General features: G+C 37.3%; 1 protein-coding gene across 4 annotated transcripts in view; it reads left to right on the top strand.

Moving 5' to 3' along the window:
- The window catches only part of WDR17 (WD repeat domain 17), a 133865-nt gene extending 106229 nt beyond the window's left edge, over positions 1–27636 (top strand). For 2 of the 4 annotated variants that reach the window (XM_043973473.1, XM_043973475.1), the window contains 10 exons: positions 5000–5099; positions 5990–6129; positions 8572–8592; positions 11934–12045; positions 16286–16427; positions 16867–16969; positions 18063–18164; positions 23437–23535; positions 23845–24028; positions 26653–27636. In XM_043973473.1, the coding sequence (XP_043829408.1) occupies positions 5000–5099; positions 5990–6129; positions 8572–8592; positions 11934–12045; positions 16286–16427; positions 16867–16969; positions 18063–18164; positions 23437–23535; positions 23845–24028; positions 26653–26772 (1123 nt within the window). In that variant the 3' untranslated portion in view covers positions 26773–27636. Of the gene's footprint in view, positions 1–4999; positions 5100–5989; positions 6130–8571; positions 8593–11933; positions 12046–16285; positions 16428–16866; positions 16970–18062; positions 18165–19775; positions 19828–23436; positions 23536–23844; positions 24029–26652 lie in introns of those variants that run through there. The other 2 variants (XM_043973476.1, XM_043973474.1) reach the window with 2 other exon arrangements.

Here is a 27636-nt window from a genome sequence, read left to right on the forward strand (position 1 = left end):
CCACCTAGCTGCCCCAGAAATTTTAGTTTTAAAACAGGAATGCAAATAGGGTTTTTCAACTTACCGATGTCTTTTGTCATCAGATTGTCCCAGTCTATTCCTTGTATTTTCAATTACCCTCTTCACTTCCACCACCACTGATACTAATCATGGGATAATAGATCTAGAGTGCAAAGGCACCCCCCAGTCCAACCCCTTCATTCTACATATAAGGAAACTGAGACCCAGGGAGATTGTTACTCACCAATGCAATAAGTATCCTTTAGATGCAAGGATGTGCTGCGCATCCTCCTCAGAAATGTATTTTGAAATTTTCAGTGTAAGCATTTATATCTCAGAAATTTACAATGCTATTATAAGTCAGGGTTTGATTTGTAGTATTGTTGATTTATCTAGGCCTAAGAAGGTGATGGGAAAATGTTAAAAATACAGATTTAACTGTTTTGGAAAGCCACTGAATCGCCCACCACAGAGACATGAACATTCAACGCTTTCTCTGTTTACTTGGTCTCTGTTCTCTAAGTGTTATGGATCTTGAGTTGGGGAGGAACGTAGAAGCCACCTAATGCAATATCATTTTAGAGATGAGGAAACCATGCCCTAGGAAATGATGCCTTGCTCAAGGTCACTCAGGGAGTACTTTCTGTCTATCCACTCTGCCCACTTAGGTGACTTTATGGCTATGATTTTCTGAATTTCCTGGGAGAGTCCTGATTTCAAATATTCTGACCTAGTCACAAAACTATCATATGTTAGAGCTTCATATAGTTTAAATAAACATCATGTTTTGGAACATGGTACAATCCCCTAAACAAACTCCTGTGAGGCCTTGTCATTTTTAAGGAAACATGGTTGTTTATAACTTTCTTAGAAGCTGGCCTGGTGGCTCCCCCAGGTTTTATAGTTGCATAACAAACTTTTTTTTTTAACAAAACTTCAGCAGAGCCTTTGTCATATAATCTTTTAAGAATAAGTGTGTCTGTTATGAAGATGTTATAAATATGAATCAAATGATCCATACTTGATTACAAAAGAAAGAAAAGATTCTTGATACTAGTGCTTCTTTGACTCATTTGAAAAAAAGAACAAACTCCAAGAGAGGAACCTCCCTGTCATCTCTTTCATGCTGCCTGTTCACTCAAGATTTACTGAATCTAACATGAAAAAGAGTGCTTATCTCTGGGACTTATGCGAGATGAATCCTGGACAAAATCTTCCCATGGAGCCAAAGGAAGGAAAATGTTAGGGGACCTTAGGGATGGCTTAAAAAGGGTTGTGAGGCTCAGAACCCCAGGCTCTGGGCTTACAGAACTGGGTTAAATCTTGGGCATGGCCCCCCAAACCATATTGCTTTGTTTTTTTTTTCCCCAACTCTGAATGATCTTTAGGAAATCTCAAAATAGATCTCAAAAATTGGTCATGCGCAGGTCTCTGTATTATGTAGGGAAATGGGTCATAGGTGCCATATAAACACCCAAGGTAACAATTTATATCTAATAGAGGACAGTCTTTATTCTGTCCCACAGAAAATGGAAACACAAAATTAAGCATTTCACAGAGGCTAATAGATAATAGATAATAGGTAAGAGTCAATAGGATGCCTCTTCCCTTTTTATTGTCTCACCTACCTTCCCCCTGAGGGCTAAAGAAGGGCTCTAGAATCATTGCATGGCCCAATAGTTAGGACCCCACTTGGAATGAAAATGAATTTGGGGTTGTTAGGGAGGCAACTCCCTCATATTGCACCACCTCAGAGACACGTTCAGGTGCTGGGTTTTCTATCATAACCTTTTAGGCTTGGAATTTTCTAGAAGAGAAAGTAATAGGAAATTGCTTGCAAGGCAACTCTGAGACTGGTATTGCCCAGGAAATGGCCTCTTTCTTGTTCGAAGGTTGGATTTTAAGATCACACTGATCAATACCTTGTCCCTGGCCAATAAACCCATTCCTCCTGCTCCATCTCTCTAGGAGGTTAGGGCTAGGGAACATAGACTCTAGGAACTCTCATCTTGGGGCAAAATGTATACAAACACATGCCACAACCATTGCCTCTACCCCAAAGTAGCCTTTTGCTGCTCCCTGGCAGAATGCTATGTCTTGGGTTTCGCTCTTAGCTCTCTGTTCTAAAAGAAGGCTCCCTTTTACTAGCCTTGTACAAAGGTGGTTCAAACCCAGGATAATGAATCCAGTCAATCATCCTCAACATCCTCTCTCATAGAGTGGCAATTTGGCAAGGTCCACCATCTCCTGAGATCAAACTGATCAAGGTCCCAAACAAAGGTTCCCCCCACCACAAACTCACCAAGTTAATTGAGGAAGTTATTTGATCTACAAGGAGTTTTCCCTACAAGGAAAGAGAGCACTTCACCCCTAATTCAGAATAGAATTGACTCCAGAGACCAATTAACCAAGGAGTAAGTAACTTACACCTTTTCATCCCAATTAGGCCCTTTCTTTTTATTTTAAAAGAAAGGAGTATGTCAGATATGGGAGTCATGTGAATATAACAAAGATAGTCATCACCATATTTAAATTCACAGCATAGGGACGGCTAGGTGGCATAGTGGATAAAGTACCAGCTCTGGATTCAGGAGGACCTGAGTTCAAATCCGACCTCAGACACTTGACACTTACTAGCTGTATGATCCTGGGCAGGTCACTTAACCTTCATTGGCCTGCCCCTCCCCCCACCCCCCACCCCCAAAAGTTAGAAGTCTCAATAAAGGATAGGAGAATCAGAGGCATTCCCAGGAAGTCATGGCTCCTTATCTACCCTGTCTGTGGAAATTGTTCTAGGAGCCTTGAAATGCCCTACCCTGCTCTTCATATTTATAGAAGATGATAAAATAATGGATTCTGGAAGTAAGTTTAGGAAAACTGGGAGGCCAGACTATTATCCTATGGAAAGGTTAAAGTGCTCCTTAAGGGTACCCGCATTACACTGGAAGCACTAAATATAAATGACTGCTTATTGTATTAAGGGCTTCTATGCATATTTCCAGATACTATACTCCATTTCACACTCTTGTGATATGACACCCAGGAGTGGTAAGAAAGCGGCTTATACTTAAATGAAAAGTTTATATACATTTTGTTAAGTGTAATAACAGTGTTCTGCGTTCATAGAGTCCTAATCTCTTTAGTTTATTGTGCCAAAGTATTGTATTCCTATCCCCAACTCCCTCCCCCATAAAAAAAGGTGTGTGTGTGTAATATTTAAAGCAACAAGACAACTGCTGGATTAGAGACCATATGACTCATTAACTACAGGGAGAATAAATTTAGCAGATATAGCTTTTTGATATATCTGATCAAAGAAATTGTTCCTCTGTCCTCATTGGGTGCACAGGCAAGAATTATTCATTCTTTTGCATATAGGAATGTAAGTGGATTGGTTTGATCTGGATGAATTTGATCAGTTTCCATGTGGCATAGTTACTGTTTCTTGTGAATTTATGGTTATAATAAGGTTCCTACCAATAGCAAAGGATAGTAATTCATAATGGTGTGTTCCAAAATGAAGTTTACCCTTGGGAGATGCTCTTCTAATGAACAAGTAAATAGTATTATCTGAAGTTACAGTGTGTGTTAATGTGGGGAAATATGCCATTGTTTTTCAAGTTTCAAGGATCCTATGAAATCCTTAAGGAAAATAAATGGCCTGAACAGTAGGCCCCAATCTTAAATTTCCCATGTACTATGTGAAATAAAAAAGAAAGCCAGCAAAAAGGGTGACATAGAGCTATCCTCAGACTGGTCTTCTAAGTCTGGTGGTTACAAAGGAATATTGGCAAGATTTTAAAGTTTAACCACATTCAGAGAAATGTGATTTTTTTTTTGCGGTCTTAGAGGTGAGTATGAGGTGAAAGCTTAAAAGGAGTTTAGCACACTGTCAGCTAATGGTTGCAAGGGCTGTATTTCTGTTGCTTTAGCATACATTTACTACTTGGTTATTTTTATTTGCCAACTCTTTGCTCCTGAGGTCAGTACAAACCAGAAGCTAGTGTCAGAGTATATGCTTTCCCTATGTAATTGGTTTGGTTTGTTACATTTAGGATTATCATAAATGTAACAAAAATCAGTAACCATCTTATAGTTTAACATCTAAGGTTTCCCACAGGAAATGAAAATGGAGGATTCTGGTTTTGGTGCCAAGATGTTTTCCCAAAAAATTGCGTCAAATACCCAGTGTTAATATTTCCATGTAAAGCTATGAGATGTGTCCAGAAACAGTAAAATACTTTGCAGCATGTAGGCATACCTGTGGTAATATTACAACAAATGGATACATGAATGAAAATCTTTAAATGCTTTACTTGAAAACACAAACATGATTTTTTAACATTTTAAAACATCTACACAGCAAACAAAAATAACTTTACATCTTTTTGTACATCTCACATGAAAATGTCCAAATAAACTTGCTGAAGACGTTCTAAAAAATGCTCCCTCAGCAGAAAATTATGCTTGCAATTGACTATCTGCTTGCCAGCTCTACCACTTCCCTACCACCAAGCCCTATCCCTACCTTCTTCCTTGGAAGGAAGGAGTTCCTTAGGGGAAGGAATAAGAACACTTATGTGTGGGCCTTGACATTTCTGCACCCTAGGACAACTTCCCTGACCCATGCCACATCCTGGTTACTGCTCACCTACAAAACCCTATTTAGTAATCTCCCTATTCACATTGCATATATTTGAGGACAGATGAGATCACTGGACTTGAAGTCAAGAAAGCCAAGTTTGAATTTGCCCTCTGACTCTGATGCTCACTCATGTGGATTCACTCATGTCAAGCAAGTACCTTCCTTCACCTGTCAGTGTCGGTCACCTACTCTAGATTGTGGGGAAAGTCCTCTATCCACCTCAAAGTGCTACAGAAATGTTGCCTATTTTTAACTATGCAAATGCTGTTTTTAATAACCTGTGGCAATGGAAGGTGGCTTATTTCTGTGCCTATACTAAAGTATTTATAGAGTTCAACCTTCTTTTCTCCACAGGCTCTTACAGAGGGTAAGTAAAGAGCTAGCAGAATGGTATTCCCAAGACGGCCAAGCAGTGCTGGCAGCATGCTGCTATCTTGCTGTAGATAACATTGAGGTACAATATTTGTACATTTCTATATATGAATAAAAGCCAATAGTTCTTTTTATATCATAAAAGATAATAGTACTCAGGGAAAAGGTTGTTTTAAATTTCTTTCATATGCAAGGGAACTATTTAGTACATTACACTTAAGTCCACTCTTTCTTTTCTTTTCTTTCTTTCTTTCTTTCTTTCTTTCTTTCTTTCTTTCTTTCTTTCTTTCTTTCTTTCTTTCTTTCTTTCTTTCTTTCTTTCTTTCTTTCTTTCTTTCTTTCTCCCTCCCATGGGGCAATGAGAGTTAAGTGACTTGCCCAGAGTCACACAGCCAGTAAGTGTCAAGTGTCTGAGGCAGGTTGAACTCAGGTCCTCCTGAATCCAGGTTCAGAGCTTTATCCACTGGGCCACCTAGCTGCCCCCTTAAGTTCACTTTTGATAAGTACTCATTGCTTGATTCATTGCTGGGAATATGGACTTTAAAAGTTCTTATTTCTATTATATTTTTTCTTAATATTTAAGCTATTAATATCAGATAAATGTTTGAGCTACTTGAGCTGTTGGTATCAAACATTTTTATAAACTATTTATAAAAAGTAAACAATAAGGCTATTTTAGGAAGGATTATTATTAATTACAAAAATGACAGTATCAGTGGTACATTAGAGTAATCTGCCTCTGACACTAAATCCTTCTGTGGCTACACACCTTTCTCAGTTTCTTTTTTTCGATTTGTTCCTTTAAAGAATGTAGCTTATCTTGCTTAGTTCTTAAGGATCCTATGATCCCATGGTTTATAAAATTGACATTCTTGTGAATATAATTTGTATATTTAGAGGGGGAGGGGGCAAAGAATGGTTAACCTGATTGGCATCTATGGTACTGAAGATAATATTTTCTTACTGAGCCAGCTTGCCATGGCACACCTGATTCGTGGAAATGAACTTGAGTTGGCTGTCAGTGTGGGCACCGTCTTAGGAGAGAAGGCAGCACCAGCAACCCATTACGCCTTAGAATTACTAGCAAGAAAGTGTATGACAATTCCAACATGGTAAGGATTTCTAAGTCTCAAGGATTTTCATCAGATCATGTCAAGTATTGCTTTAAAAACAACAACAACAAAAAACAATTGTTAGGTGTTTTGCATAATAAGTATGCAGGAAGGATCTAGGCTCTCTTCTTCTCAAAAATGATTATGGAAAAGAAGTGATCAGAAATGGGAATGAAGTAATAATAAGATGATCAGAAAGGGCTATGATAGTAAAGTAATGAGAACTTTGATTACATAACAAAATCACTGATTCAAGCTGCCCCATTCTCTAGTAGCAGCAATTCCAGACCATATTTAGTGTATTAAACATCTGGAACTATCAAAGAGAAGCTTTTTTCTCCCCTCCTATGTTGGGAATTGAGGGCAATGGGGATTCTTTAGTTTAGCATCTCAAACCCCAGAAGAAACTCCAGGAAACCCCAGGGCTACATCTTAGGCCTTCAAATACAGGTCAGAGGATTGCTGTGCAAAAGCATCTGTCATTGGCTGAGCCATTTTTTAATCTACGGAAGAAGGGAGAGGAGATAACTGAGACTCTGCCCCTTCTCATTTATTGCCACTCCTTGGAATTTGTAAAGATATTCATCTCACCAGGACCCTTCCCCACACACATACCTGATTAAAAAACAATACCAATGTTCCACCCTTTTAGGCATGCCCTAGATCAAGAGCAGCAGCCTCTCTTGAATCAGGTCTTCTAGAGTTGTACTACTTCAAGCTGCCACCTTTCAGAGGACCAGTAGGATGTGGGGTTGTCCCATAGCAAGTCTTTATTAACAACCTTCTGAAAACACAGTCATATAATGCTAGTTGTCCCTTGAGACTACCTAGTCATTCTCATATGATTGAATGTTATAATAATTATTCAGGGGCCACAGCTTACCCCAAGCACAGAAACAAACCAATTTATAGTATAGTCACTTCTAAGTGATTGTTCCTTTAGGTGGCAGTTACCCCAAATTAAAGGTAAACACAACTCCTGACAAAAGAAAAATACATTTAGTCTCAAAACAGTATGAAGTGATGTTAAAAAAATGAATGGCTTGTTAAGCTAAGCCAAACATAATAAAAATATTCAACTCTTCCTTTTCATTGCTATAGCTTTGACCTATAGTTACCCCCAAAATTCTACCTCAACAACACGCACATTTGTATCCTTCCCTTTACTCCTATGGGGAACCCCTGACGTGAGGCCTTCATCTCTTCTTATCTCGACTATTCTAGGAGCCTACTTGCCTCTTGTATTTCCCCTTTCCAATATATACTACACTTAACTGCAAAAGGACAGGATTGCATGTGCTTGTCCCCTGCTCAGGAAACCCCAATGTGATCTAAAACAAATTTCTTTGGCTTTGGGAGTCATTTGGGACCTTGCCCCAACCTACTTATTTTGGGGAGACAATCAGGGTTAAATGACTTGGCCAGCGTCCCAAGGCCAGATTTGAATCAGGTCTTCCCAACTCCAGGTCTGGTGCTTTATCAGCTGTACCACTTAGCTGTCTCCTCCCCCCTGCTGCCACCCCCAACACACACCTTTTCAGCTTAATTTTATATTATTCTACTCACTCTTGACCTTTGCCTCTTTGAATCCCTCATTTTCTTCAAAGCTCATCTCTAATTCTCCCTTATACATGAACTCTTTATTGACCAACCCAGGCTCTAATGCATGCTTGGTGCAGTGGACAGAGCGCTGGCCCTGAAGTTGGGAGGACCTGAGTTCAAATCTCACCTCGGACATTAACTAGCTGTGTGACCCTAGGCAAGTCCCTTAACCCCAATTGTTTTAAATATCCCAGGCCATCTCCAGTCATCCTGATGTCTACCTTGCCACTTGACCCAGATGGCTCTGGAGGAGAGAGTAAGGCTGGTAATCTTGTACAGCCCTCCCTTAAATCCAATTCAGCACAAGTCATGACATCACCCCCATGTTATAGTCTTCTTGGACAATGAAGGACCAACAACAACAACAACGCCTCCCCCATATAACGATCTTGTTCATGTTTTGTGTAATATATCAACATTGTTTCCTTGAGGGCAACAACTCTTTCATTTTTGTTTTTGTGTTCTCAGTGCCTGGTACATAGCAGGCACTTAATAAATGTTCGTGGATTAAGTGACTGAATCTCAGAAATCCCTTTCAATTTCCCGGTTGTATTTTATGTCACACTGACCTATACCCATATTCTGAGGAAAGTCGGAAAGAGAAACATTTATTTAGAGTCAGAGTAATTCCCAGCGAGTGACTGGAGTCTTTGTGGCTGTGGAAAGAGCCTAGATGATGAAAAGACGCCTTTAGATTGGCCTTCGTGATAGAGAATTTAAGAATATAAGGTTAATCATTGTTAATAAACCAAGAGTAGTTGGTTTTTTTCCATTTGTGGGTTAACATGAAAATGTTGATTTCTCTGGGTATTCACTGTTATTTCCACATCTCATTTTTAGCTTTCCATTTCTTGGATACAGGTATTTTATAGTTGTATAAGGCTGCAATTTAAATAATACATTGAAAGACATATAGTTTTACATTATTCAAAGAAATATTCTTAAATTGTTATTATTTTTCTTAAAACACCAAACCAATTACATTATTCACAAGGTATACAAGGTATAACTGCAAAATACTGAGGTAGATGCCAATGTCATACATAAAAATAAATCTTATTACTTTATAGACACACTTTGTGTAACAAATTAGCTCTAATTATTGATAATAAAAAAATTACCCAGTGTATTCTGGGAATAAAATTCCCAGAATTCTTTGTGTAGTCATTAACAGATCAGTAATAATTTACCATTGACATATCTAATTATCTCAACATAAATCAAGTTAGAAGTTAGAGTACAGTTATGTATTATAAATCCCATCTTAAGAAATAGTTGCGGGGCAGCTAGGTGGCACAGTGGATAGAGCAAAGGCCCTGGAGTCAGGAGTACCTGAGTTCAAATCCAGCCTCAGACACTTAACACTTACTAGCTGTGTGACCCTGGGCAAGTCACTTAACCCCAATTGCCTCACTTAAAAAAAAAAAAAAAGAAATAGTTGTAAGTAAATGTCATTGTACCAGTGACTTTACAAGGTTGGGAAGGAAGAGGAGATGGCTAAGCAGCAGCAGCAGGAGGAGGAGGAGGAGGAAGAGGAGGAGGAGGAGGGGAGCTGCAGGTCTTAGGCATTTAAGATAAACTCTAAGAAGGAGATTCCCTCCCTTTAACTCTAGATGACACAGACTACAAAAAAGTTAAGACCAGGTTTCAAATAAAATTCCTAATAATTACCCTAAATTAAGTTTAGCCAACCTTATTTCACTAAGTTCCTAGTTTCAATGGGGAATTCACAAATAATTTCTCTTTCATTCGATTCATTTGTTGCCTATAAACTACTATTTTCTTAAATGATTATTAATAATTAGAAATAGAGGTGAATCTCACTGAGCCTCAGCAGGTCATACCCCAGTGGAAAGGCTTCAAGTATGGTCTGGAAAACAGACATCTTGTCTTGCATCCCCAGAGGATAAGAGGCTCATCACCAGACTAGCTGTAGTGGTGACTGTCACTAAAAGCAGTTCTGAGTGTGTTAGTGGAGCCAAAGTTCTGGCAGCTCCTATTGAGCTTGAGCAGAAAAATTTCAACTAAGAAAGAGTCTAAACCAGACTTCTTGAACTTTTTCCACTCACAACCCCTTTTTTCCCAAGAAAGTATTACATGGGTCCTGGATATATAGGTATATAAAATAGGTATATGTGTTTTACTGTTGCCATATTTTACATAACCCCCACATTCAGTTATGCAACCCCATACAGAGTCCTCTAAGATGGATCTGGAAGGAAAGTCTTAGATTTATATCTATATGTTCAGTTTCCATCAATGTCATTTTACCACAAATCCTTAGAAACAGTGATATTTTATAAACCAAAAAAATCAAGAAGCTTCAATGGGTCCCTACTGCTTCCCTATTTGTTTGTTTTGCTTTTTTAGCGAGGCAATAGGGGTTAAGTGACTTGCCCAGGGTCACACAGCTAGTAAGTGTTAAGTGTCTGAGGCAGGATTTGAACTCAGGTACTCCTGACTCCAGGGCTGGTGCTCTATCCACTGCGCCATCTAGCTGCAACTGCTTCCCTATTGATGCAGTTTAAGAAGCTAGAGTCTAAATCATCTGAGGACTGTAAAATGGCTTATCCCCAAAAGCTTGCCTCCAAGGGGATCATTTGTTTTTCTATATTAACTCAAGAAGATCCTCTACTCAATCTAATGGCTAGAGTTATAATCTGCATTTGTGGAGAGAGTGCCCACACTGGTAATCACAGATCTAATCAAGTATCTGAAATATCTAAGTAAGTAATGATAATATTTTATTTGTTTAGAATAGGGATTCTTAGCCTGGAGTATTGGCCTGGAGATTTTAGGGGCTTTGTGAATCAAAAAAATGTGATAACCATATTTCAGTTTAATTGGTTTCCTGGTAATCCTAAGTATTTTACTTAATTCATTTAAAAATATTACTTTCAGAAGGGTTAGTCCATAGACTTTACCTTCTGCCAAAGGAATCTATGACAGAAAAAAAAGTTAAGAATCCCTGTTTTGAAATATAGTAAGATTATGTTGTTATAGATATAAATTTTTACTAATATGAAATTATTTATAATCTAGCAGAATTTTGTTATTATTAATAATTTCACCCCCTATAACACTGAACAGTCTTCAGACTGCCTCCCTCATAGGATATTTACTAGGTCTAAAATAAATATTATTCAAATAACTTTGAGTTTTACAAATTCCCTTTTCTTTATTTTCTAATAATAAACCAAACACAGGGAGAAGGAAGAGGAAAAGCAAAGAACCTGAATAATAAAAATAATAATGATGAACAATAATGCTTTGTATAATTGAAAGTTGATTATGCATATGTCTCAAACTGTAATAGCTGAAATGTCCACATTGTGATTTAAAAGGAGGTTGCATTTTTTAAAAAGTCTGTTTAAAACTGTAACGAGGGGGCAGCTAGGTGGCACAGTGGATAAAGCACTGGCCCTGGATTCAGGAGTACCTGAGTTCAAATCCGGCCTCAGACACTTGACACTTACTAGCTGTGTGACCCTGGGCAAGTCACTTAACCCCCATTGCCCCGCAAAAAAAACCAACCCAAAACAAAACAACAACAACAAAAAAACTGTAACGCTCTCAGTCCACTTTTGTATTTTAATCTACTAATGAACTTATGCATCGAATTTTGTGGTCCACTAAATGAATTTTTAAAGTGAAATCCATCAATTGCATCCTTTTATTTTTTTGTTGGCTTTTTGATTCCCTGAAGGTTTACTAAGAAGTACCAAAAAACTGAAAACAGTAAAATTTATATGGTCCTGTATTTTAATTAGTTTAGCATGCTAGCTATTTCCACTTTCCCTATTTTGTATGCAAAACAAAAATGGCCATGATTTGACTGTAAAGAAGGTTGATTAATCAATTGAAAGCAAGAAGTAGACCTGGGAGTACTTGATTTGATTAAAGATTCCAACTTCCTAAATAAAGTTCATACACAATCATATCCATAGTAACTCGAATGTTATCTTACAGTTGAAAATCATACAATGTATATGAGAGGCAAGATCAATTTTCCCTTATACCACTTTGATGTCAATGATTTACACTTACGTGAGGCACTCTCAGATTCAATGTAAAATTATTATTTAATATGTAAATAGATAATGCAAGGGAGAAATACTAAGAGTGTTATGATTTTGAAATTTTTATAAATGTCATGTTGAGATTTTCCTGAATAACTTTTTTCTCTTTTGTCAACTGAATAGGGACTTGGCAAGAGACCTTCTCTTGAGGATTCCTAATAATGAACTGCACTTAGTAAAACTCTGTGCCTTCTACCCAGGATGTATTGAAGAGATAAATGACCTACATGAGAAGGTATGTTGTTGTGTTGTTGTTGAGTTGTTTCAATTGTGTCTCATTCTCCTTGACCCCATTTAGGGTTTTCTTGGCAAAGATAATTAGAATGGTTTGCTACTTCCTTCTCCAGCTCATTTTACAGATAAGGAATTAAGGCAAACAGGGTTAAGTATCCACGGTCACACAGCTAGTAAATGTCTGAGGCCAAATTTGAAGTCAGGTGCTCCTGACTCCAAGCCTGGAGCTCTATCCACTGTGCCAGTTAGCTCCCCTATGAGAAGATGCACTAATGAGAAAAAGAGTCTTGATGGACACAAAGGCTGCTATGTTTTAATTTCCCTTTGAGTTTAAGAAACTATAACATATAAAGAAATAAATCAATGATCCTAACCTGATGAAAATAGTTTTCTCTTAATTACGCTGACAATTAGAAGTAGAACCAAGAGGTTATGTGACATAGTGGGTAGACAGGAACAGTTTGGTTTAGGCTCTGCCTGATACACCCAGGCTCTCTGGGGCTGTCCCATAACCTCTCAGGCTACTTTCTAAACCAATAGATCACAGAAGTTACCCATTGGTATTGGCAGAAGGAATTTCCTCACTGGAATGATCCCTTACCAATGAAATTAAACATCCACATAGATACATCTTAAGCCTTTAAATGAACAAATTTTGATGCAGACATGGTGGCTGGGCTCATGCCAATTCTATTTAGGAATATCTGATAGGGGCTGAAACATACTCACCCTTGGTCCCAGGACTGTTCTTAGCTTCCCAGAATAATCTAATCCCTTTTCTCTATCACTTCAATACTTCATTGGATGCATATTCTTCTCAAGACAAGTGCTCATTCCAAGCTGTGCAGACTGGAATCCATTCAAACTTCTATTAAGTTCTTATTCATGTGCTCCCTGAAATCCTCCAACATGCCAAGCTTTCCTTAGGTCTTTGAACATGACTTGTTCACCAGTTTTGCAGGTGGGCCGTCCATAGGCTGTTGTTACCTCTCACTCTCCCTGAATTCCTTTTCTGGCAGTGCATCTCTTGTAGGCCACTCCTTGGGTGTATATTATTACAGATAATATGTTTGCAAAATATTTATGCCTACCAGGTGTGTCTTCATCACTCTTTAGGCAAACTGATTTTTAAGAGCTTGTGGTATTTTATCTACTACTACAACTTATTACTGTTTTTAAGTGGGTTTTTGATTTAGGGAGAAACTTGGGGTAATTGGGAGCACTGTGGAATTTCCCAAATACAATCTAAAATTTTTACCTATTCAGTTCTAGGATCCAGATCATTGACCATTTGCATTTGGATCGTCTGTCCAGGATATACACATTGATAGGTCAGCTGCATGGGCTGCTTGTCTACCTATATATCATATGGTTTGAACCAGTGGTATCAGATTTAAATAGGAATGGATCCCTGTGGGTATAGTGGCTTAGAAAAGTATAAATTAATATCATCTGTGTTGTAATATATTTTCATGTATTTTGTTGAATATTTCTCAAATATATATATATGGGGGTGGGGCAATGAGGGTTAAGTGACTTGCCCAGGGTTATACATAGTGTCAAGTGTCTGAGGCTGGATTTGAACTCAGGTCCTCCTGAATCCAGGGCTGGTGCTTTATTCACTGCACCACTTAGCTGCCCCTCTCAACTATATTTTAATTTGGTTTGATCTATGTTTGGAGCAGTGAGTTTGACCCATCCTTATTTTTCCAGTATAGATCACCTCTGTGCTGTGATAAGTTGTTGGAATAGGACTTTTGTGAAGGTTTCTGTAGTACAACTTTCAAATATTTGAAGTCATCAATGCAGCAGAAGGAATATCACACTGGGAAGCAGAGGAATAGTGCTCAGTTTCTAGCTCTGTTACTTATCTATGACCTTGAGTAGATCACTTAACCTCTCTGGGTCTTGGTTTCTTCAGTTATGAAATGAAAGAGTTAGATGACAGGAAATTTAAGATTCAGCTCTCAGTCTATGATCCTTTGCTTCTTCCAGTTTTCTTCCTATGATCCTTTGTCTGCCCTTAGGCTTCTCTTTCTTGGAGCTACATTTCCCATTTCTTTGATCTCTAAAATGATTTTTAAGTCCTTTTCCCATTTTGATCACCACCTTTCAGATACCTCTAACCATCTTCATCTCCTTTTGGCTTCCTACTCTCTCCTAAAATGTCATCTATACCTAAATACAATATTCCAGTTGTGTTCAAACTAGCACATAGTAGAATGGAATAATTTGTACCTTTTTTTGGATACCAGAACTCTGCTAATGATGCCAAAGATCAAGTTAGGCTTTTTAACTGAGTCATATTGAGCTTATTAAAATAATCAGATCTTCTTCAAATGAAGCATATGTTCCAGGTACATCTCCCCCATCTTGTGATTGCACTAGCGCAAAATATTGCTGGTAAGGAAACCCCCGCCTGGCAGTATAGGTCATGAACTAATCTTCAACTTTTAGGTAGACTTGCTTCTTGTACTGATGCAGTTGCTTTTTAAAAATAGTTACAGCTACTCAGATATATTCACACTTCATTCTGTAGGATCTCTTTGGAGTTCTTATCAAGTGTACATTGATAACTGGAATAGTAGCACAAATCTAGCAAAATGAAATTTAATAGAGATTAATATGAAGTTCTATATTTAGGTTAAAAAAACAATTTGGGGCAGCTAGGTGGCACAGTGGATAAAACACCAGCCCTGGATTCAGGAGGACCTGAGTTCAAATCTGGCCTCAGACACTTGACACTTACTAGCTGTGTGACCCTGGGCAAGTCACTTAAGCCCCATTGCCCCACAAAAAACCAAAACAAAACAAAAAACCCAATTCTACATGGAAAGACTATGGGTTAATCCTAGTTTATGTGAAACAGATTTAGGGGTGTTCGTGTGAAATGGCAATCATATATCTGGAGTATTGTGTCCATACCAGGCACAACACTGATAAGCTACAGTATGACTAGAGAGAAGAGTGATGAGAATAGTAAGAGAACTGAAAACCATGTAATAAAAGAAAGGACTGAAGGAATTGGGAATATTTAACTTGGAGAAGATAAATGTATCAGTTAAATGATCACTTTATATTTAAGGGAATAAATAATCATGGATAACTCCTAATTGATTAACCCAAGTGATGAGAAGAATGGTTGTACCCTCCACAGATATGGAAAGGTAGGAAGGTGGTGAAAGTTTAGGGAATAAAGATAATGAGTTCAATTTGGGACAAGCTGAGCTTTAGATGTCTGTGATATTTCTATCTGAGTAGTGTGGTATAATGAAGAGAGAGCTGGCCTCAAAACCAAGAAGGCCTAGCTTCAAGTCCTATCTTTGACACACACACTTAACATTTTACTGTTCTAGGCAATTCTCTAAGTGTTCATGTTGCAGAGAAGGTGTCAACCAGTACTGGTACAGAGAGTTCCTTATACCAAAAATATCCGAGGTTCAGTCTCTTTCTCTATACCATATGGGATATATAGGCATTCCACAGGCAGGTATGAGATAGGAAAGAATTTAAGACTGAATTTGTAGATGTGGGAATTATATGTAAAGACATGGGTGCTAATGAAATTGGGGGAAAAGTAAGAAAGAAGAGAACAGAGCTTAGGGCAGATTCCTGATTAATTGATTCACAAAATGGATGGGGATATAGATGACACTTCTAGAAAAAAGACTGAGATAGACTGATCAGATAGGAAGAAAACCAACAGAGCAGTGTCTGGCAAACCCAAAGGGAATATAATATCTAGGATAGTCAACAGAGTCAAACATTGTGAAGAGGTAAAGAAGCATGGAACTGAAAAGAGTCCATTTGGCTTAAAGATTTAGCAATAAAGAAGTGACCTTAAAGAGAACAGTTTCAGTTGAATGGTGGCAATGAAAGCCAAGTCACAAGGAGGTTGAGAAATGAACCAGAGGTAAGGAAGGAAGTTGAAACCATGAACCACTTTTTCTAGGGCTATGACTCTGACAAGGAGAAATGATATCACATGATAGTTTGATGGGATGGCAGGGTGATAGCACTGAGTCAAGGCTATTGTCAAAGAAAACAGCATGAAACTTTACCTCTCTTTTGGCATATGTAACTGTGGGGATTAACGATAATAAATCCATGTAAATCTCTCTACAATTGTAGTTTAGTTGGAAAAACATTTAAGAAATCAAAACCATTTATTCTGTTTCCTATCAATGATCTTTATTAACATGTTTAGAATAATTATTTCTTCTTTTAATATTGTTTTCTAGTGTAATCTACCCACAACAGAAGAATGTATGCAATTAGCAGAAACTGCTTATGCTGATGGAAATATATTTGAAACTATAAAGTATTACTTGTTAAGTAAAGAACCTGAAAGAGCCCTTCCTATTGGTATTCACTTCATCAAACGTGAGTTTTTACATGACATATTCATATGTGGTCTACTTATTTATTTGATCTCTTCACTCATTTTTGCAGTAGGTCTTAAAATTAAACACCACTAGTAAACTCATGTACTGAAGGAGTAAAAGAAATCAGTGATTCTAAAATAAAAAAAAAATCTAAGAGAAGACCTGGACTCAATTTAATGAGCTGTTTTTCTCTTCCCTTTAGTTTAGTTGGCTTGGGACTTGTTGTCTCAGAGGGAACTCTGGGTGAATAAGCCATAAACAGATGTTTTATTTTAGTAACCTAGGAAACAGTAGAAGTAGATGAAATTGATTTATGGAGAGAAGGGCAATATTTTCTATGTAATTTATGCAAATTTTGAGGATCAAATATTAGAAGGTACTTTTTTTAATTGCAGGATTGCTTATAGTAATTTTTTCTTTCTTTTTTCAAAAATCAGAACAAATGAGCCATTCAGACTGGACTTTGGATACAGTCTACCCAGTTCTTGATCTTCTGAGTTATGTCCGCACTGATAGACTAATCCTGCATAAATGTAGTGAGTGAGTACATGTTTCTTCCAGATACTATAATTGAATTTCCTGTCTTATTTAAAGATAATTCTTGTTATCTTTTGTCTTGATCTGTGGTGAATGAGCTTCTGGTTCATTAAAATTGTCCTGTGGGGTGGAGATGGAAGAGGCAGAAGGGTGAGTGGAACAGAGAACTTATTAAAGTTATAGTGGAATCAATATGGAGCAAAATAATATAGTTTATAATCAAACTCAAGGCCCATAGGCTGCAAGTGCCCACACCAGAATAAAATATGAATGGGAAATGTTTATCAAATGAAATAAAAATAGAATACAACATAGATAATGTTAATTTATGGTTTTTCTGGGTCAAAATGCAGCAACAGAGATTCATTTCTATTTCAGTTTGGCACCACTGGTGTAGAGGACCCCACATCATAAGAGTGATGCACAAGCCTACACACTTGGCTCAAGCAGAGTGGGCCGCATACCTTTAGTCAGCATTGAGAATTGGTGGCAAGGGGGCACGTAGGTGGCACAGTGGATAAAGCACCAGCCCTGGATTCAGGAGGACCTGAGTTCAAATCCGGCCTCAGACACTTGGCACTTACTAGCTGTGTGACCCTGCGCAAGTCACTTAACCCCCATTGCCCTGCAGTATAGCTTTAATAAGCCTAACTTGAGCCAGGAAATGTGGGAAGTAAATCTCCCTGCAGGTCTCTCTCGACACAGTACCATAAGAACCATGGAGTTCAATGCCATTTCTGGGAATCCCCACAAAGTACCAAGGAATCCCTAACTTGTTCCTATTGTGAGTAGGATGTGGGATGATGAAAAACAAATGGGTAGGGAGATTTTCCTTTTAATATGTTACCTGTTTTAAATTTGAAAATATTTCTGGAATAAATATCATCCTACTACTCGTCTCTATATGTATGGATATATAATTTAAAAGCTACAAATCTTCAACAATTCAAATTGCAGGTTTCATTGAAATTTTAATAATCATACTGAGTAATAAATATTTCTTTGGGTATATATGGATGCTATCATATGAACTAAGCATTAGAATAATGTTCTATTCCTCAGATGACTAATTGCATTTAAATGTGTTCTCTTTTAGAGTCCGAAATGAGTTGCTGATATTATGTGGTTACGTTGGTGCTTTGTTAGCAATCAGAAGACAATATCAGAGCATTGTGCCAGCCCTTTATGAGTACACAAGGTACTTGCTGTCATGAAAGAGCAATTTGTTTTTGAAAATAGGGATTTGAAATCATTCTTTTCCCCCCAGTTCTCTGACTAAAATAAATAAATATTGTGCCTACCCCAGGCCTACCATGTTAAATGGAGTATCCTTGAAAATGATGGTTAACTATGGGGTAGACCGTTGAGTACCCAGGGATACCAGTTTTCCTGTTAGTTCTATAAGATGGGGAAGATAAACAGGAGTAACAGCTTCCTGGTATAGACCACAGGCACGTATGGGATGTTCAAGGAGGAGGGCTGCTCATCCTCATGCTTTGGTATCCACCTCTTACCTGTGGATCCAAAAAGCTGTGCCATGTGCAGCAGCCATAGCCCCCTAAAACCACTGGCAGATGGGCTAAACCAAATTGAGGGTAACTCATGGGTCTCAAACCCATCAGTGAGTTAAGGGCACATCCACCAGAAGCAGGTGAAGACTCCCCCAGTTGAATGGCCAGATTAGAACAGTTTGTTTCAATGGCTACGAAAACAGCTGAAGCAGACACCGTGGAGTGCTCAGAGCTTGGTCAGATTTTGAAGACGATAAAACCATCTATTGTATACCAGGTCATTGCCAGTCATCTTGACTTTTGTCCTGCCACTGGACTTTGATGACTCTGGCAGAGGGAGTGAGGCTCATGACTTTGTGTAACTCTGCCTCACTTAAATCTAATTCATGTGCAAGTCAAGACATCATCCCATGATGTTATTGGTCCTCTTCAAAAATGAGGGACAAATAACAATACAAAATCATAAGGTAGCAGGGATGGAATTGATCTCCCGCTTTCTCTCCAACTCTGTGTAAAAATCCTATTCTTTGAGGATATATTAGAAAGTGACTATTAACCATGCTGAGACACCTTAGCTTGAACAAAGAGAATGAAACCTCATTAGTCATGCAATGTTAACATTCAAAGGGCAAACAAAAATAAAAGTATAGACTGTTAAATTACATCTTTTAAAAATGAATTCAAAGGTTAGCTGTACTTTTTAAGGCAAAATTTTAGTTAACTTTCTTGGCTATGTTACTTAGGATTACAGCTAGTAACTGAAAAAACAACTCAATAAGTTATGCAATTGATTTATTACAATGATGTGAACAGACATGGGCTTGGGGATTCATATTTTATCCTTCTTCTCTATCAAGCTATCACTACATTCCAGGAAAAATGAGAGCAATCTAAGAGGATTAACCACACATATTTACCTTTTTCAAACTTCACCTGAAAATCCTAGGTTCCTTTTTCCTTTTATTCCCATATAAGTTTACCTATAATTTCTGTTGGCTGGTTCCATGGAAAACAAGCTGAAATGTCATATTTGAATAAAACTTTATTCATAGGATTATAGATATAAAATTGAAAGGCATCTTAGAGTTCATCTCATCCACCCTTCCTCATTTTACAACTAAAGGCACTTAGGGTTCAGGGAGGTTAAGGTGGCTTGCTTAAGGTAGGTAGTATGTGACAGGGCAGGAAGATCACCTCTCAGAGGTTGTGCCAGTGGAGAACAAAATGTGGTCAATTCTACCATGATGGACAGGTTTTCAATAGGGGCCCAGTGATAGACTGTATCTTTGTCTTCCTAGGACCAGGCTAGCTGACTTTGGAGAGGAGCATCACCAGAAGGATGGCTACAAGGTGATACATTTTTGACCATGGCAGCTCAATTGCTCACAGAGTCAGAGACCTTGTGATCGGCATCAGTTGGGGGACTTTTTGTACTGATGAAATCACAGATGCTTCATGCATTGCATTAAGACACTGTATGCCAGTGGTTGTTTATACAAGGTCTTATACTCAATCAATCCCTGACCAAGACCTCTATTTCCACTGTCTAACCAACTTCCATAGTAGGCCAGGTCACTTTTTGTTTGTGTAACTTTTACATTTTACACTGTCACGAAAATGGGGATAGAGGTTGATTCACACTAGCAATTCCATTGCTTCCCATCAATGGACATTATTTTCTTTTATTACTCTTCTAACATTTAGCTACACTTTCTGAAACAATACTGTCGTAATTATTATCACTGAATTCTTTCACATAATATTTGCAATTTTATGCTCATTTTAGCTCCCTATATTGGCGTATATTAAGGCTGTATCCACATGGTGAGAAAGGTAGCATCAGTCTGACAAAATACTGGAGAGATCAGAGAGAAAGAAATATGTTGTCCAAGTGGCAGGAGTACGCACTGGAGAAGAGATGGTGGGAGAAGTAGTAGAAGGCAGAGGAACATGGCCACCAAAAAAGCTAATGGGACTTTAGGCTAGCTATGGGTAGAAGCTACAGAGATATAGATCTGGATCCATTGCAAGGAAAAAATGTCTTAACAATTAGATCTGACCCGGGAATGACTGCACTTCCTCCAGAGGCTTTTAAGTGAAGCCCGAAAAACTCTCTGTCATGAATGTTGTAGAAGGGATTCCTGTGTACTTGCAGATTGGACTAGGTGGTCTTTGGAATCCCTTCCAATCATGAACCTTTTTATAACATTTAATCTAGACCTCCTCTTACCCTGCATTTGACTTAGATGCACTTGCTTTACTTTTCACTCTTCACTCTTTTATTTGTATCATCACATTAAATGTTTTAGTATATGCTTTATTTTCTCTCACCTAAAATATTTTTCTGTTTTCTTAGTTCTCAGTCCTTTTTCTATGATACCTCATTTTAACTGTCGAATTTATTTATAGCTAACATTTACCAGATTTCACATAAATGGGATAGATATGATTGAGAAAGACCAACCTATTTTCAGATTTTTAGAACTGGAAGGGAACCAAGACATCATCTGGTTCAGGCCCCTACATTTTCAGATGAGTAGAATAAGGCCAAGAGAAATAATTTTCTCAAGGTCAGGAATAATTGCATTTTTATTTTCAGATTTATCTCACTTTGAACTTTTAAGCTGCAAAATATTAGGTTACAAGAAGCTATGCTTCAAAGAAAACTGTTAACACATAAGTAGAAAAGATTACAATAAACCATACTTTATAAAGTTTCTTCTACTTAGAAAAGGACTCTTCCAAAATGAGGATTATACTTGCCATTTCTTTTTTGGGGGGCGGGGCAATGAGGGTTAAGTGACTTGCCCAGGATCACACAGCTAGTAAGTGTCAAGTGTCTGAGGCCAGATTTGAACTCAGGTTCTCCTGACTCCAAGACCAGTGCTTTATCCACTGTGCCACCTAGCTGCCCCCTACACTTGCCATTTCAATGAAAAATAAGTAACAACAATAGCAATAACAACCATGGAGACTGAAAAATAACATTTGAAATAAAGTCGAAAGATCTGGATCATACTCCTAACTATTCTACTCCCTGTCTTTCTGACCATGGACAAATCACTTCACCTCTCAGGGCTTCAGTTTCTCCATCACTGAAATGATGGGGTTGAATTTAATAGCTAAGGTTCTGTCTTGCTCTGAAACACAATTTTTCCTCTATGTGATTCTAACATTTTCTAACTTTTACTGATGCCTTTGGTTTTTTACATAACAGTCATTTCCCAATATATCTCCTTCCTCCTCCCCTCAACAAAGAAGGGCAAATAGAACCTTTTCTTGTAACAAAGCAAAACCGACAGTATGACTTCTTCTGGCAGCCTATGCAGCATCCTATGCCTGTAGTCCCCCTTACTGAGAGAAAGGAAATATTTTTCATAATCTAGTTTCCAGAACTAAAATTAGTCATTGCAACTGATCTGAATCCAGCTGCCTTTCATTGTTTGTGTATGTGTTATTGCAGTCAGTGAGTATAGTGTTCTCCTAGTTGTACTTCCTCTTCTCATTTGTGAATCTAAATTGATACTTAAGTTTCATATTTCAATTTATCACATATTTTTATTTTACACATTTCAATAATTGGTCCATGAGCGATAAAAACAAGAAAAAACTTAAGTCTTCCTTCTGCTTGCTTTCTTATTCCATTTCGAAGCATGTCAGCCCATCTTTATTTACTTCCTCTTTATCTTGTAGGTTATAAGGTTAAATACCACCTAACAGTATTTTTATTAGTAGTGACTGGTATGTTCATTTAGCACTTGCTATATTTTTGTTCTGAATCTCCTATAAAAAAGGGTTTAGATATGAATAAGATGTTATTTTAAATCACATTTGCTATTTTGGTACATTAATCCTTTACTTTCAAATATTAACTCTGGGAAGTAGTATACATAGTATCTAGTGTGCTGGTAAATGTTTAACAACAGGCTCTCCAAAAATAAAGTGTATGCATGACATACTTTTAATTTTAATCTGCATTATTCATACTTTTTCTCCATCACTTTAAGTCTAAACAATCAACAAAACAATAAATCAAGCTTTGATTTATAGCATTTGCCAATATTTAAGTTGTTAGCACCTCATGAAATGATGGTCCGGGGCAGGAATTCACCAATCAGGGGAGAAGAACATAGGATGGAAACATTTCCAGGGTCATTTTTTTTCAGTAAAATAAAAAATTTAATTGTTGGGGGAAGGGAGGAGGTGTGAAAGGTTTGAGGAGGGAAGAGCAGGTTTGGAACAACCTCTGTGAAGACTGCAATAATCAGCAAGGAATAAAATGATTCCCTTGCTGCAGGTAGGGCCTATTTGAAATTGGGTAACTTAATTTATGATGTACTCAGATAGCTGAGATGTGAGAGTGAGATTTCAGCTGGATCCAGCAGTGTGTAAGCAGAAGTGGAGGAGGCAGATGGTGGGAGTTATCCAGGGTGGAGCCTTGGCAAGAGATGAGTAGTAAGAAGATGAGGGACAAGGGATTCAAAAGAAGAGGACTCTGTGGAGCTGAAATGGTTAACTATGGGGTAGAGATTGGGAGGAAGGAAAAAAAAGTCTGAACAAGGGTGGTGACTTCAGGAATTACTGAGGTGTGGAGGAAATGGAAGTCTCAATGACTGAAGAATAGGGGCAAGGTAGAGTGAGGTGGATGGATTCTTATCATGGTCATGGAGAGGATGGCAGAGTCTAATTAGGGAAGCAGAACACTTGTGATTAACACTGAGATTTAGTTTTTGACCATTTCTTTGTCTACCTGACATAGAATGAGTTAACATGCCATTGAGATCCATCATCTTTATAATCATGGAAAAACAACTGACCTCTGGGACCTTAAGTTTCCTTTTGTGTAAAATGGCAATTATAATAACTCTCAGGGGTGCTTGTGAAGATCAAATGAATGTGTAAAGTATTTTACAAACCTTCAATTGATATGGAAACATCAATTATTTTCCTCCATTTCAGCCAGCTTTTAAAACGAAGGGATGTGTCAGTACCTTTGAAAATCGAACAACTTTCTAAAGAACTGGATGCCTGGAGAGCTTGCCTGCATTTAGCCAACAAGTGAGTATGATACAGAAAATGAAATGCAGAAAGGAAAATTGGATTTTCAGAAAATAAAATCCTTAATAAAGTACTGAATATCTGAGTCATTATTTGTTGGCAGAATGAACGAATCTTTATTTGCAATAAAAATATTCTTGAATTACATTACCCAAAACTAACCTTTCATTGTCTTTTTAAAGGCCTTAGTTCTCTATTAATCAGTATGAAATAATTTTCTTCATTTATAGCTGATTTCTCAGGTCCTTTATATCATTAACATTTTAGGATTCTACAGCCATTAAAAACTTACATGTATTGAATCCACAGATCAACAGAAGAACCTCCACACACCCCTCCTTCTGACTCCCAAAGAATGATTTATGAAAATCTCCTAAAGAAAATGAGGGAAGAACCAGTCATAGCAATCACTGGACCAGACTCTGTTACTGGATCAAATCTTCCAAGTCACTCAGATGTTCATATGTCTTGTCTGACAGGATTAAAGATCCAGGTACATCCTTACATTATTTAAGTCAGGTGTTAAAATAAAATTATCTAATTTTAAAAATAATTTCTTAAGCATATGATTATGTCTAAATCAATGTATACCAGCTAAATGTTGGGGGACCCAGAAGCGATCTATTTTTCAGCAGTTTTCAGTGGATGGTTTAAATCTGTCTTTTTTTTTCCCCTTAAAGAGCAGTACCAGTGATTCAGTATATTATAGAAACATTCTCAGTAATATGGACAGTTACTAGTATGTATTGTAGGTATTTTAGAACTTGCAGCCAGGTAATTTATCATTATAATGTGGTTGAGCAAACCAAATGATAAACAGGACTAGGCGCATACAAAAAATATATTTGGAAAATGTAATTGAATTGAGAGTCTTCCCTTATAAGCCCACAAACAGCAATATACTAAAAAGAATGGACACTTATGCTATATGTGTTCTTGTCAGAATAATAAATTCCCCATAGAATATCAATCATGAATATTTTCAGTAATCTAAGGTGGAAGGGATCACTCTGAGGGCATTGGGGAGAGATGACGCCAGTGTCTAAAAGAGCATCCATCACTGATGAGACAAGAACGCTGAAATGCCATACCTCCCATGTCTCTACTACCTCTGGTGGAAGTCAGAGCATACATAAGTCATAGCAGTATAGCTATTAGCTATTTTAATTACAATTTGTCTTCATTACACTTTTTTTTGTTTGTTTGTTTTGTTATTGGTTGTTGTTTATGGGGCAATGAGGATTAAGTGACATGCTCAGGGTCACACAGTTAGTGTCATGTCTCCTAGGCTGGATTTGAACTCGTCCTCTTGAATCCAGGGCCAGTGCTTTATCCACCGCGCCACCTAGTTGCCCCCTCTTCATTACACTTTTACCTGACCATGCCCAGTCCCTAAGGCATCTAACAGGTGGTATTCAGTTCCTTGTCCCCCAAGTGTTAAGGAATCTGCATTGAAAACCAAAAAACTTTCAAGACCCAAGAAATGAATCTTTAAAGATAAACTGTGGGGCCAATGGAGAAAGTATTTGAGATAGGAAGGAGGGCCTTCACACCTCTTGAATTAAACCACATAGGCCACAACCAACTGTACTTTAATAATAAGTGGGCTCTGACAACAGAGCTAACTGGCCAATTAAGTTTCCACAAGGTATTGATATTTGTCAATACAACTACTATAGGATTTGGTGGTGAATAAACCTGTCTATATATTTACCACCTGTCTAGTTAAAACAGCTGAAAATTCATAAAGGGTTAGAACTTAGATAAATGTGTAAAATGGGTCCTCTCTCTTCAATACTACTCAACTCACTGGCTGCTATTACCATTTCTCCTCACTCTCATTTGCCTAGGGTTTCAATTCTTCCTTCCCATTTTAGTTAGTCTAATGACATCACAGTTTCCACCCTCTATCAAACCTGCTCTCAGAAAAGGATCTAATAAACTCATCTGCACTAAAGTATAAATAACTGATAAGGTTTCATGTGTTACCTCTCCCATGTCCATTTGCATTTTATGGAATAGGAGAGGTGTTTTGGTAGGTAGTAAAGCCTTTGGAGCAGCCCTAAAATAAGAGTACAATGAAATATCTGCCAAGCAGGAATTACGCTGATTCCTTATGTGGCACAGAACACTCGATGGCAGTGGAAATGTGATAGGAGAGGAAGCTGCATAGGCTGGGCTCCAAAATGACATGTGTTGCCCAGAGGATAATTTCTAAAATCTTATGGGAAGATGTCATAGTGCTATATGTCTGAAATTAATGCAAACTGATAGCACTTGGTTTCTTATCCAATATTCAAAATATTAAATTATGTGAAATTAATTCAGTTCTTTCCCCACCCACGCCTTTGAGTATGATAAAGTGCTGGGCCTGGCTGGAGTCAGGAAGACTCAAATTAGAGTCAAATGAGTTAAAATCTGGCCTCAGACACTTACTAGCTGGGTGACCCTGGGCAAGTCACTTAACCCTGTTGCCTCAATTCCTCATCTATAAAATGAGTTGGAGAAGGAAATGGCAAACCACTCCATTTTCTTTACTAAGAAAACTGTAAATGGGATCATGACAAGTTGGACATGACTGAAACAATTGAACAAAATCTATCTATCTATCCTGTTTTAATAAGAGTAGCATACATAGCCATTCTATCACTCTCTTCATAAAAGGGCTATGAATATATATATATATATATATTATAATATGAATAATCCTAGCATGGGTGTCAAACATTTGTGTGCTTTCATTTTTCCCAGGGAATACATGCCTACCATTCATATGCACACAATATCATTGAGCATATGTACTTTCTTTTTAAACTAGGTAACTATACTACATCTTCAACATAAAGTTGATTATTTTTTCAGTGATATCACTAATACTTATGTAAGAAATTTGGATTGTAAAAATGAAAAGTAATTTCCATTTTGTCCATTGTAGACAAAGGCTAAGACATTATGTACATATGCTTATAGTCACTAGTAGTAATTAGTCTTTCTCTGTGTATTTTCATTTTCTTTGATATTATAGTAACTTGCAAGTGATTATTTTCTAGTAGTTTAAAACAAATTTCCTTTTTATAAATTTCCTTTCTTATTTCTCCCATTACTTTTGTATCATAGGGTCCTGTCTTTTTCCTTGAAGATGGAAAATCAGCAGTTTCACTGAATGATGCTTTGATGTGGGCAAAGGTGAATCCATTCTCCCCCCTAGGGACAGGAATACGACTTAATCCATTCTGAAAGAATTCTTTTTCTCCATACTAAATTGTTTGAGAGGGTAGGGGAAAGGATCTTACAGGTTAATATTACCTTAACCTCCAATGCTAAAGGACAGAAAAGTGTCACTTGATTCTATTCTAAATAACAAATGTATTTTGGATTGTGGAATTTTTACTCATAAATGAAGGAAAATGAAAAATGATGAAAATGAAACATTTAAGTGATTTAAAAGAAAATCATCACATTCTTTATTTAATTGACAGCCATGCTTGGAAGAAAAGTTAATATTCTTTTTTATCAGGCAATCAAAATATTTAAATTATAAAGGACTATATTATCTGCAAAGTATGAAAATCCTTTTCACACTAAAGAAAAATACTAAAATACCAAGTAGTTAAAAACATTGACATAATGTTTCAAAGACATAAAAAGGCAAGATAAGCATTATGCCCTGACATTCTACAGTGGATTTTAAAACTAAATGACTACCTACATTTTTTGGTTTGTAAAATGTGCATTTATCCCTTTTTATCTTTAGCTCATGTTCAATAAAATTTTTCTCTTAGAAATTTGATAAATGTGTACATAATTCAATCAACTTCATTTTCAAGGTCCCATGAAAAGTTCAACTAACTACTCACAAACATTGACGTTATTTTTCCATACTGACAAAACAAACTGACCAAAATTATAAAAGTCAATTATCTGGGAATTTAATAAATTAATGACTCAGCTACTCACTTTTCACCTAGATACTTGAAATTAGATAGACATGGCCTAATTGTTTAATTTAATTTTGATTAACATTTAAAATGTATATAATGAAACTGTCCCTCATCAGTTGATCTTAACTAACAATTCTGAGATAGTTCAAAGTGTGTTCAG

The sequence above is a fragment of the Dromiciops gliroides genome, chromosome 6 (genome assembly GCF_019393635.1).
Source record: "Dromiciops gliroides isolate mDroGli1 chromosome 6, mDroGli1.pri, whole genome shotgun sequence".
Classification (NCBI taxonomy): Eukaryota; Metazoa; Chordata; class Mammalia; order Microbiotheria; family Microbiotheriidae; genus Dromiciops; species Dromiciops gliroides.